The sequence below is a fragment of the Phallusia mammillata genome, chromosome 7 (assembly GCF_965637545.1).
Source record: "Phallusia mammillata chromosome 7, kaPhaMamm4.hap1.1, whole genome shotgun sequence".
Classification (NCBI taxonomy): domain Eukaryota; kingdom Metazoa; phylum Chordata; class Ascidiacea; order Phlebobranchia; family Ascidiidae; genus Phallusia; species Phallusia mammillata.
The window spans coordinates 18,107,550-18,120,477 of record NC_137258.1 but is presented as its reverse complement, the minus strand read 5'-3'; the positions used below and the strand labels follow the sequence as shown (position 1 = coordinate 18,120,477).

General features: G+C 36.2%; 1 protein-coding gene across 6 annotated transcripts in view; it reads right to left on the bottom strand.

Moving 5' to 3' along the window:
* LOC145237694 (adenylate cyclase type 5-like) overlaps positions 1-12,928 on the bottom strand; it is a 31,901-nt gene that overhangs the window by 3,960 nt on the left and 15,013 nt on the right. For 4 of the 6 annotated variants that reach the window (XM_080100655.1, XM_080100657.1, XM_080100659.1 and 1 more), the window contains 19 exons: positions 12,295-12,452; positions 11,699-11,787; positions 11,505-11,620; positions 10,972-11,134; positions 9,709-9,858; positions 9,247-9,371; positions 8,826-8,937; positions 8,254-8,381; positions 7,137-7,298; positions 6,626-6,770; positions 5,267-5,421; positions 4,534-4,702; positions 4,166-4,263; positions 3,652-3,733; positions 3,365-3,469; positions 2,787-2,954; positions 1,935-2,110; positions 910-1,045; positions 296-405 (listed from right to left, as the gene is read on the bottom strand). In XM_080100655.1, the coding sequence (XP_079956781.1) occupies positions 296-405; positions 910-1,045; positions 1,935-2,110; positions 2,787-2,954; positions 3,365-3,469; positions 3,652-3,733; positions 4,166-4,263; positions 4,534-4,702; positions 5,267-5,421; positions 6,626-6,770; positions 7,137-7,298; positions 8,254-8,381; positions 8,826-8,937; positions 9,247-9,371; positions 9,709-9,858; positions 10,972-11,134; positions 11,505-11,620; positions 11,699-11,787; positions 12,295-12,452 (2,547 nt within the window). The remainder of the gene's footprint in view (positions 1-295; positions 406-909; positions 1,046-1,934; positions 2,111-2,786; positions 2,955-3,364; positions 3,470-3,651; positions 3,734-4,165; positions 4,264-4,533; positions 4,703-5,266; positions 5,422-6,625; positions 6,771-7,136; positions 7,299-8,253; positions 8,382-8,825; positions 8,938-9,246; positions 9,372-9,708; positions 9,859-10,971; positions 11,135-11,504; positions 11,621-11,698; positions 11,788-12,294; positions 12,453-12,928) is intronic. The other 2 variants (XM_080100658.1, XM_080100656.1) reach the window with 1 other exon arrangement.

Sequence of the window (12,928 nt, the reverse complement as noted above, 5' to 3'; positions counted from 1 at the left end):
TTAAATAGTACAGGGGTGGCCAACCTTCTACATACCATGCGCCATAGGTTGGCCACCACTGAAATAGTAGCTGTAAACCAAATATGAGCGTGTTTTGTAAGCAAAAAGTAAAGTCAACTTGTGGTATATAAAGATTTGCTAATTGTATTTGGCCCATCAGTGTTAAAGGCTGCACACTGCTGGTTAACCACAACAGTAAACAAACCTCAATCGGTTCCCCTTTAAATTTCAAAAAAACAAAAACGCACGCCGGTTACCCTTTAAAGTTTAAACCGAGTAACTTTATTGCACTCACTTGTTATCTTTCTCCAGGAAGTAACCGGCCACATCGACGGGCAAGATGTTGTGGAGCAGCTTTCTGTTGTAAGCCTGTTTCTTTTGCATCTCCTCTCGTTCCTCTGCCGCCTGGGATAAATTGAACCGAATGTTACGCTATACGGTCGTAGATCAATGTCCGGTCTTTACGATCGCGGTTTAATAGTGACGCACGAAAAATAATTTCTGATTGAATTTTTAATCGAATTTCGGCAAAAAAGGAAAGAAAATGGATATAAATCGGATAAAAAGACGGTTATCGGATAATTTGACTATGAAATGAATTTTTTATGAAATTTTAAATGAAATCAGGTCTCCTGTTTCTTGCGTGCGGTAGCCTACTACTGTGTTCAGGGTATTGAATCGCATTTTTTTCAACCAACATCTCTAAATGCACAAGAAACTTCTAAGTATTTGACCCAATAATAGTAGTCTTTCATTTATTGGAGCTATGTTAGCTTTTCAGGTAGAAGTGAGAAGAATTGATTTGACGTTACTTACACTTTTAGCATTTTTTGCATTTAGTTTTTTTAATGTCCATTTTTTCTATATTTAGACCATAGTTGGATTAAACAAGTAAATCTTTCTACTCGCCTGTCGGTTCCACATAAAGTCGATTCGCGCCGTCATTTCTACTTGTTGGCCTTGAAGAAAGACTGCAGCCACAAACAGCAGCAGAATGATCGGGGTCATGACCTTCAGAGGCACCAACCACGTGACTCGGGTGACACTAAACACAGAAAAAATATGTTTATTTGAATTCAAAAACAGAAATGCTTGGTTATCGAAACATTGTATGTGGTTTTTGGTGTCCTTAAAATTGCAAGTGTGTACAACCTGCAGTCCAGGGTATGTTTAATTTCATGAATGACAGCCGAGTTAAAAATACATCTAACATATCTGACTTGGTATTGTGGTACCATTTCATTTCACGTGGTTTTTATTTTCACGTAAATTGTGCACGTGTATAGAACTCCAATCAAAACGTGACCAAACTCGATCAACAATCCATTGTAATTATCAACTGTAACAATTGATGGCCGACTTTAGATCGTGAATAACCAGGTTTAAATCCGAACGTGCAATATGTGACGTCCAGAAGTAGGGCGCTGGCACGTTGAACCGCTACGGACGTTTTATAATATTTATGTGGCTTTCGTGGTGGCCCACACCCCTAGGCATTTACCAGAATAGAATAAGATACGTTCATCTGCGGATGTTAGTGGTGGATTTTAATTTATACGTTATCATTGGTTGCTACAGCATGTTTTACACTTTTTGATAATCGAATTTTGTTGGTTGTTTGTACTATGTACCATGCTACAATAATAAGTAAATTTTAAGTTACAAAATCCAACGCGTTTTCGACGTAAAATGGAGTACATCATACTTAGCAGCAGATTAAACAAAATAACCTAAAAGGTAACCTAACATTTTAGAAAGTTAACGCAACAGAAAAACATTTTGAACGTTTACAATGCCATTATCACAACGTCCGAGTGTTAAAAGCAGAGATAATGGAAAAAACGTATGGCTCAATTTCATAAAATCATAGGTTTCATTTAAAGTAGAGGAAAAAATCGTCTAAAGTAAAGCCAAAAAAATACACACAGTCTTACTCGTAAGTGCTGTGATTTAAGATGTCCGCGTTGTCGTAAAGATTCTGACCGAACACTAACACGATGACACTGTAGGTGAGAGCTTGAGCGAGAAGCAAGACCAGCTTACTGACAGCTGAAGTCCCGAGGAACTGGGCACAGGCTAACATCGCCAGCAACAAACAGTAGGTGAAGTACTGAAAAAGCAAAAATTGATAGAACATTTGATAAAGTAAAAGAAGTATATGAATACATATGTCTCGTTACTGTGCAGCCGTTTTTACAAAAAGTCCAAACCATAGGTAAGCTGCAGACTGTGTACAGTACATACTGGTCGACATATAAGGTTTTAACAGTGCAGCTGGTGACAAGACTGTGGCCGTATTGGCTAGTGTGGTTCGATTCTAACAAATTGCACTGATAAGACCGTATAGGTTGAAATAGTGTTCACTGTCTGCAACTTACTTATCATTTAATGGCTTCATGTTTTTAAATTCAAATCAAGTTTAACAAATTCGGTATTTTGTTAAGAATAGGGCGTTGAAGAAATGATACAGAAGCTACGAAGAGTCAAATATTGTAATGTTGCCGTTGTTATTTCGCAAATAAGGCTTTACGGATTGTAAGTTTGAACTTTACAAGTCAAGTTACTTTCAAAGCAGGTTCTATTGCAGCATCTGTTTCATGTCAATTTATCATTACCTATTTAAAAGGTTCAAATAAAAATCATCATATGTATTTGAACCAAGTCAAATATTCTGAAAAAAGCCGTAACACGTTTTTTTGAAACCTAGGAAGCTTCGAGACTATCAGCAATTTAACAATATGTATATTTAGTAAAGACAGTTCCCGCAAGGCAATATTTGACTTTACCTGTGGAAAATGGCAGGAAGGTGTTTGACCACCGCACGGGTTTGCCTTGTATTGATCTAGCAGACTAAAGTTGAGAGTTGATGTGATATTGTAAAATGATAAGTGATCAGTTGTGTTGAGTTCTTCGGCTGCGCAATCTCGTAAACTGTATCCAGGGATGTAGAAAGACTGAAAAAAGTGCATATGGTCAAGGCTGGACCGTTATAGTATACATAATTCAAACTTGCAAATTTTACCATTCATATTCCTATACATAGGTACTACAACAAGGAGAATTTATTAAAATTAAATTTGCTAAATATTGTTTGGAGAACTATGTTAAATGTTTAGGTCGCCCGTTTTATTAAAGCTTAATAAAAAAGGAAACATGAAAACAAAATAAAAAATAAATAAAATTATAAAAACTTTTCCTAATCAAAGTAAACTGTCTCAAACTACATTTAACAAACTACAGCAAAATACAAAAACGCATCGTCGTGGTCTCTTTTGTCGAACATAACATGGCTGATTAATTCAGTTTAAAAAAATTGAAAAGACATAACGAGTCACCAACTTTATGCGACGACATTTTTTCTTACCATATTCCCGATGGCCATTGTTGTAATAAGAACAATGATCGCAATTGAAAGAAGTTTTACAAGTTTTGGATCGATGCATGCTTTGCCACACTTCTTAACTTGTTTCTGAAATAAATCAACACGGTTTAACATTTTCAAAACCTCAATTTTTGGCCAAAGTTTTGTTGTCTGGCACCTAAAACATATTATTGTATCAAACAAAGTCTTCCCACAATTTCCATCTTAACATTTACAACTTGCGATTTAATTAGTCAGAAAATCAATTGATTGACAAAAGATTGACAAACCTTGTAACAAAAGGTTGAAAGCATAACAAGGGGGAGGATGAGGCCCGCTGTACCGATGTAAGCCACAAACATGAGTCCTTTGCTGAAACAAAAAAAAAACATTAATTTCTTTTTGTTTTGTGATTGACTACAAAGTATTGTAGCCTGTAGGTTTTGACGCAAAGGAACTTTATAATTTTTGGAAAATGAAGCCGATTTGTTTTTATTCCACAAGGTTCCCCTTAGTTAGAACTGTATTTTAAATCAGTAGATGTTTTAAATTTACAACATCTGATTGTTTTCCGTGTTTTTTGAAGTAAATCTCAGTGTGTTTAGTTTTTACCCAACAGTATTGAATCTTGTGATTCAAGTTGCGCATAAAAACGAGAAAATATAAAATTCTAAGGTAAGATTCGAACCCACTATCTTGTGATTCCTGTTTAACCATCGTTCATAATCGTAAAGCATTTGCTATTGTACATATTACAGAACAGACCTTATTTAAAAAATCTTTCATTTATGGTCGTGTACTTACAATGGGATCATGACGAGTTGAACAGCAAGAACGTGAATGTAAATAAAAACGGCAAATGCCGTGTAGAGGTGAAAATGGCGGTCGTGCTGTTGTGCGTACTGAAATAGAAAACAACACATTTTGGATATCACAGTCATTTTCATGTCTTCGAGGGTAATAATGGTAATTTTTTGCACTTTGTTCGCAAACTCTTTTTTTTTGCATTACCAGTTTACCAGCTTGGAAGCCAGTGCATATAATATGGCGCACTAATGATATAATTAAAAAAAATGGTATTAAAATTAGAGATCCCTTATCTTGCATGGCACCGTTTAAGAACCACTGCTAAAAGGTGTCGTTTTACCCCTACCACAGCCCTAGGTACTGACCTCGTGTTTCAACTTTTTGTCTTTAAATGGACGAAACAAGCGGTCGAAACGATTCGATTTGCCGAAGTCCAGACCCTGGGCGTCGATGGCTCGGTTCAAAAAGTCGTTTACCTCACTTTCTGATAGACTACCGCTGTTTTCCCGAAGAAGATTCGTTGACAAGTTTCTGCTGGAAACATCAAAGCCTTTAAGATATTTGCTCAATAATTTGATGTTCTGATACTAGGTACATATAACATTTTAGGAAACACTCTTCATATTAAATTTTAGGAAACACTCTTCATGGTAAGCAGTCTTTTGTCTTTTAGTATTGGGGTTAAACATCTTTTCGAGTTCATTTGAAATTGCATAAGAGGCGTTAATGAATCGATTACCCCGCAAAAAGATCGTTGCTTATCATTTAAAAGCTGACGAGAGAGCCAATACCCAAAATAAATTTGACCCAATTTTGGTAAAATAAATTCTTTTTTTCAAATGGTATCATGTTTTTATCGCAGCAGAATGTTGTAAATTATTTTCATTCCAAAATTGGCAGTTGGTATGAAGAAAAAAATTCTAACAAAAAGATTAACTACTTCGGTAAATTAATAAAGAAAAACGACTTGACTGGTAATTACCACAAGGGTAAAATATAGGCTGCGTCTTTTTTAAAACAAAACAGTTTTTATTGACCTAATTAGAGACTGTGGCATTTTTTTACTTCAATAAAAACAAATATTCATGAAAGCATTACTTGGCCGTATCTTCGAAGCCCATGATCTTCATTTCTTTGGCCGCTCGATTTTTGCGCAAGTTCAGCCTTCCGCTGGCTTTTTGGCTGCTGTTGCTTGTCACAGCTTGCCCTGGTATCGTGGGGTCGGCTTGTGGCGTCGGGACAGGTGATGCAACCTGGGAAAACACGTCATCAAATAAACTCACAATCATTTCGAGTGCCGTCAGGTGGCTACACTATTTCTTTTAACCAGCAACGTTGGTGAGCACTTATAAGTCGAAATAGTGTGCACTCTCTTTAGCTTACTTATCATGTAAATGTTTTTTAGGTTATCAATTCAATATCTGCAAACTTTTCCCCCGATGAGGCTTAGGTGTTTTGTAGTTTGTCTTTGTTTGCATTTTTTAAGATAACGGTAGGAATATAACAAATTTTATGCTGTAATATCAAACCTTACTTGAAAAGCGAATGTCCTACATATAATGGCAATTGTATTCAGGGCAAAAAAGTCTAAAAAAATTAAGATTACCAACAAAATTAAAACATCCCGTATTAGTTTCTTGAATTTGTGCAAACATCGACAATAAGCAAAAGTGACCGCCCATATGTTTTACACCTTGTATGTAGAAATTCTAGGTTGTGTTTGGCAAATGTAATGAAGTTGATTACCAAACAGTGAACAAATTATCTTAATCATTTTTTTCAGAAAGAAACACTAATCCGGTAAACGCCCTTTCAAAATTTCATGTTTGAAACACAGCCATGACAAACGAGTTATTTAAATCACTGTGTGGTAAAAACACTCCCCAACAGTAAAAAGCTGCCGGGCGGTAATTGGACAAAGCGGACGTCAATGCGGAAAACATTTCACCAGTCATTGTGGGAAACACTTTTTGTGGTACGCTTTCTTCGTTAAATGTCAGCCCTAAACATTGGACATGATTTAATCGGGGTGGGTACAAATTGTATGACGGCGTTCCTTTGGTAACGTTCATGCGGTCAGAATCAAAATAGACACCAATTTGTGGTGTCAAGATGCTAGGGCATGATTCAACGACTTTTCAGCAATTTCAATGGTACTGAATACATATCTTATTATTGGCGAGACAAGAAAGGGAAACTTTTTCAAGTTATGCTAAAAAAATGGCCACATTTCACAAACGAAAAAAAAACCTATAATAAAAAACGTAAAAAGGAATTTCATTAGGCGGCGTTTCCGCCAAATTCTTTCTTGCATTAAAATACTAGAAAAAATAGAAAACGTAGCTGAAAATTTAATACTGATAAACCAGGAAAGTTCAAATCATTTTTATTTTCAGTCTGAGTCTTCACGTTTGTCCCGAAAAATAGCACACAGTTGTTTAATTTGTGGCATTTTACCTTGGCTTTTGGCTTCTGCTTAACAATCAGGTAGGTCTCAATGTTTTTATCTTTCAAGTATGCATTGCGTTCCTGACCAAAACCCGGCTCTACTTCATAGTCGTCGTGAAGATATTTGAGGGTGGCGGCGGTAATGTGGATACGTCTAACACAAAAATACATAAGTAAAAAACAAACAAATCAAGTTGTCGGCCTAAAGATTAGTTTGAACACTGTAGTTTTGTTTTAAAAAAAATAGTAACCCTGTTTCTGGTACTGAATTGTTTATTAAAATCTTCAAAAAACAACAACAAAAAGTAATAATCTGAACATTTGTTTTCACTTTAAAAAGTTTTTTTGTTTGTTATTTTTTTCACTTTTAGACGTTTTAGTTTAATAACCATGTTTCAAATATATTTACATTTTCAAACAATTATGGTTTTTACGCTGTAACAACAGCGTTTATTTAACCCGTTTCTTTACTTCTACTTTTACAACTTGCAAACAGCACTGAACCGATCACGTGACTCACCCCGCCTTTCCGCCAGCCTCCATCTGATTGGCTAACGTCACGTCATTGCTCCACACGTCAAACTGCCACTTCTTGAGGCCGAGGACGCCGCAGTGGACGCGCCCTGTGTGAATCCCAACTCTCATGTTGAGCTCTGGAATGCCGGTGACCTCGCGGACCAATCTGACAAAATGAAAAATCAAAGTTGAGATTTGGGAACTACACAATTTAAACACAGATACAAGGAGTTGAAAAAAAAATGCTTTGTGCAGCCATAATTGGCATTTGTAGATATTAACATATCTAATGACTCTGAAATCGTGATAAAATATTCGTGTTGTAATGCACAAATAGACAACTGTTTTAGTTGGAATTCTTGTTATTTAGCAACCGGTAGCTAGTTTTGGTACGGATAGCTCAGTACGTTTGCTAAAAAAACTCGCTCTCCTGAGAGCAGTGTCATTTCCCCACAAAAACATCTGCCAAGGCTAGCTCCAACAACTCGTCATTGTTCGCGGATTACAAATTCAATGTCAACCAAAATAAACAACACTACCAAAGATACAATACTATGTGAACACAATACAATGAGTCAACTTGTCGATAACAAAGCTAAAATAAAGTTCAGATACACAATAAAGGCGATTTAACGTGAATAACAACTTTATCTTGTCCCGGCAACTTTACATTTTGACCTTGTAAACATAATTTGTCACATTTATTAAGTTTTACAAATATATATGTTTTTTTGGATTACGGCAACCTAGCATGTACATAAAGGTTCTGCCGCAACTGGTGTTTTTGTATCTAAAGCTAAATTTAAACTTGGATGAAATATCTAATTTAAATTGTTATTTTGACGACTGAAATGAAATGACGTTAATTATCTTAACAATGATTACATTCGTGACAAAAGTAACCACGTGCTTAAGTCCTTCAAAATTATAAAATAGCTCTTTTAAATACGAAATGTGTCCAGGAATGCCGTGGCACCTGAACTGAGACTACAGCTCCAAGCAAAAGTCCAAAAAAAACGTGATCTATTTTAAACACTCATGTCTTTATAAGCCTGTTGAATCTTACAATAAAGCAGTTGCTGTAAAACAACAACATTCTTAAGAGAATGTTTATTACTTACGATATGGTGTCGATCATATCCAGTCCCATTTGAACACAGGCGTGGGCGTGGTCTGGGCGTGGCTCGGGAAGACCTGACACGCAATAATAACAATCCCCAAGAATCTTGATCCTCAGGCAGTTGTTGTCCTGTTACAACAACAAAGCAAAAGTTGAAAACTACTTAGTGTACATTTGAAAGTTAACGATATCGCCCATTCATAAAACCCGCTTTAACGTGAATGTAAATTAACTGTGATATTCCTTCTAAACCGCCCTTTTCTGTTGACATTGCCAATGCAAGTGAATAGGTAAAAGCTTTATGTGAATGTTCTTCTGTAGATAAATCCTAAGGTTTTGCAAAGAATTGCGCAAAAACATTCGCCAGAAAATAACTTATATTAGATATATTTGTGATGATTTTTACTGGGGTCCAATGGTTTGAAAAGAAGTATTGCGTATATTTATAGATAAAAACGACTATTAACCTGCTTAATATTAACCAAGTTATAAGATATAAAAAGAGATTTTTGAGATAACATCTGTACACGTAGGTCGGTGTGGTGATTTATGATTGGTTGCGTTTCTACTTACTCTTGCAAGTTTGTCGAATCTTGCGAAAAGCTGATGAAGAGTTCTGACGAGGAACTGAGCTTTGCACTGTGATGCGAGTTTTGTAAAACCCTCGATGTCAGCAAACAGAATGCTGAACAAGAAACCAAAGTTTAGAGGTTCAAAGCTCACATAAACCACGTGTTAACAAAACAGAATACAAACCATATAAAATTCTGTAATATTGCAAAAAAAATTGTAAGGTCGGAAAGTTATCCGTCAAAGTTCATATAACGGCAAAGTTTACGATTTTAGCATGTGAAAATATGTTTTCAAAGACAATATAACCGACAATAGACGGTACAACAAAATTTAACCACGTCTTTCGGGACCAGTCAATTGCGCTTAATTGCAATACAGTAGTATTTTATTTCACTATATGCGTAAGCTTGCTAGTTAGTACCTGACGTTATTGTGCTTCTGAATGTAGATTTTGTGAAACTGCTGATGTTCGGGCTTTGACTGGTCGATATCGCCCTTCATCTCCATAGCAACGTGTCGGGGCAGTACCGATAGTAAGAGACGTTCCTGCAAGCGATTACATGTTAAAAATATTCCACAGAAAGAACACGTAATGCCTTACAACAGATAATTTGCAAAAATGACTGTACACCATTATGGACCTATTAGGACCCAAAAGGGAATTGCAGGGATAAAAATTAACTGCACCAATGATAGCTAAAGCTTCATGCCACCTAGAGGACAGGGACTAGAAAGCAAGTTTATCAGCCGTACAATACCCATTTTGGTAAGTAATGTATATAGCGTTTTCAGTGAATTTTTCGTTGATTTTCTGTAACTATATGAAACAAAATAAAAATCGGTCTACGAGTAACGCATCGACAAACACGAAAATCGATCAAACCTGTTGCTGGTTTTGTCTCTGGAGATTCAATCTCGCTTCAATACACTCTCTAGTCTCGGTAAAGGCCTTCCTCTGCGCCATCTCCGACGATATTCGTATGCAGAGACCGACGGCATTCGTGCAGAAGAACAGCATTACGTCGCTGGCGATCTGAAACAATTGACGATTTTTGTGACGTCACAATTACCTTTATGATGTCACGCAAAAACAAATTCAGCAAAATGCAAAATTAAAAACCTTAATATACAACCTGCAGCTTGGTTTGAGCAATTGGCAATGAAAGTAGATAATATGGGGAAAACACATGAAAGTTACGAACTTAAATACAATTCAGTGTTTATTTTTACCAAACAATGGAAGGGTTTAAACAGCGACTGGTGAAGAATTTTAACAATCAATTATTCCCCAGAATCGATCGTAAAGCATTTTCCGCTTCAGGTGATGTAAGACAGTAGGAGGCGCCATGACTCGTAACGCCACAATGCATTGCATAATTCAACACCTAAACACCGCCAAGTACTGGTGGCCGCTACTTAAATAGAATTCTATTTTAAAACCTGGCTCTTCCTGAAAACAATAGGGAATAATCGCCTTTTGAAGAAGTAATGATAGAGCTTTAAAGAATTGGCTGCTTAAGATCCAAAGGTTTTTAGACAGTAAGACAGGACTTAACAGCTAATGAAAAATTGAGTAGACGGTTTTAGAGGTCTATGTTTTGGAAAGCATTATGTGGGTTTTATTTTACTGCATGGAATGCCTCCTCTTAAAGCTGGGCTGGTGCGGCATAGAATTTATGGCTCTTTATTTGGAAGCACGACGAAATGTCCCCCCTCCCCACGAGAAACTTCGTTGTATAAATTTTTATGTGTGTGTTATATAAAGCAGTTTATGAGCAAACAGCTTGTTTCCAAAATGGTGGATCGTACGGTCAGCAGACCAAAGAAAGCTTTTACTATACACAGCAAACAAACTTCGTAGCTAAAATACACCAAGAAACATAAACAAACACAAGTCATAAATGTATCTAAAAATGGGGTTGAAAAGTTTTGTTTCAAAATGAGTTAATCATAAAATATTACTCTCAGCTTGACTAATTGGCTTTGAACCGTATTTAAAATACCTCAACAAACATAAAATATATAAAAATGCACAAAAATGTAACATCAAGAAAACCAAATGATGGGAGTACCATGTCACTTTATCAAAAAGTAAAAACAATGAGACCTAAGCTTTAACAAAATATTTACAAATTTTGCTCATTACCTGATTAGGGTAGGACGGCTTGGCGGGATTGGCGAGATATGAAACGAGCATGTGAACGGCAGAAAGAAGAAAACATGCGACGCCCACCACAAAAGTTTGGAGAGGCATCATCGTGTACAACGTGTAAATGAAAAACAGGGTGAGCCATAAAACGTAACTTGAACTGTGGAAACAATAACAAAATACAGTGTAAGGGTCAGTATCTTGTTTAAAGCCTTCATATCGATTGCTGGCACATAGATTCCTTAAAGGTTACCAATAAGCATAAAAAACGTTGTAATATACCATTTTTTATATGACAAAACTTTTTCTCCTTTTTAGAGATTTGTTACGGTAAACCAGACACAAAAAATTAATCTCAGCAACATAAGCGCATTTTTTATATATTTTATGTAACTAATGCTTAGAACACGTTTTCACATTAAATAACCGTCATTCAAGGTTAAGTAAATCGGAAAGTGTGGTATTTAGTCATAAAAGGTGTGCTGAGTAAATGCGTTGGTGTTCCACAGGGAACCACACTCGGTCCCCACCTGTACGGCTCGACGATAATCACAGTGACCAGATCAATCGTTACAACCACACCAAGAATACTGTACGAAAGAAGGAAGAGCGTGTGCTGGGACAACAGATTCATGAGGAAGGTGATCTGAAAGACAAAGGGTCGGAGGTTCAAATCTAACCGACCGTATTATTATTAGACCGTTTTATTTTACCAGTAACGTACCTGTAGACCCACGCAAAGGACAAGAAGAATCAGAATGACAACACCATACGCTATGTCATCAAACTTTTGACCAGTGCCGTAGTGAAAACCTAGAACCATATAGTTGATGATGAGATAAAGTAAATTGTAATCTGTTATAACTAGCCTTTTTTTCAAAAAACAAGGAAACAAATTGCAAGAACAACTTACAAACAACAACTGTCCAAAACTTTTTTGAGTGCAAATTATAAATACAAACTGTCAATAAATACCATTTTTAGTAAGAAAGCATTACTCCGCAAAAGCTTCTTTTTTATTTAAATTAACAACTGGCAACGTCATACAACATTACAAACAAATGGCCGCCCAAAAAATCGTAAACCTAGTAATTTAAAAACCCCATTTAAAGTTATTTAAAAAAAGTATTTAAAAACTTTGAAAAGGCTACTCTAGGTCAAAGGTTGTTTGGGGGTGTGATTATTTTGCATCAACACGCGAGGCAAGCTATCCTTGCGCAATGAATTTTTCATAAGGCCCCCTCTCTCATGTTCAGAAACGTCGAATCAGGCGCTCACGTGACCCTCTACGTCGATCACGTGATGAAGGTAGCAACTTACCAAGCAAAATTGCACAAAGGGCGATAAGAAGCCAAAGCAGAATAGAAAGCATGTTAACATTTGATCTGAAGAAATAGCGTTGGTACAATCGCTCGAAACTTGACGAGTCAAACTGGACGCCGTTGATAAACTTGTGAAGGAGCGCAGAACAAGCCATCCTAGCAATAAAAACATGTTAAACTTGGAAGATGGTTTTAAAGCAGTGCGTAATGCGTTTCCGCGGAGTTCACGAATAGCTATTGGTTTTTCCGCATTGGGCTACTTTGCATACATTTAAATTTATGTTTGAATGTTTTAACAGATTTGTTTGTAATCTGTAGTCAGTTGGTGGATATAACTTACAAACAAGTCAGTTGGGATATTTTAAAAAATACTTTAGGTTGTGTAATTTATAGAATATTTGAAACACAAAACCAGTGGTATAAGCGATTATGGTTTTGAAATTCTTTGTGCCCTTTTTAGATATTTTTCAAGCTTTAGCACAGGCCGATTTGATATTTTTGTTGAGAGGATGTAAGCTAAATTCTATTGTGTAAATCATAATAGTAATTCGAACTTCTCACTTTTTAAATCTGTCCTTGATTATCCGAAAATATTTGTAATATCATATTGTGAGTTGATCACAAACCGAAAC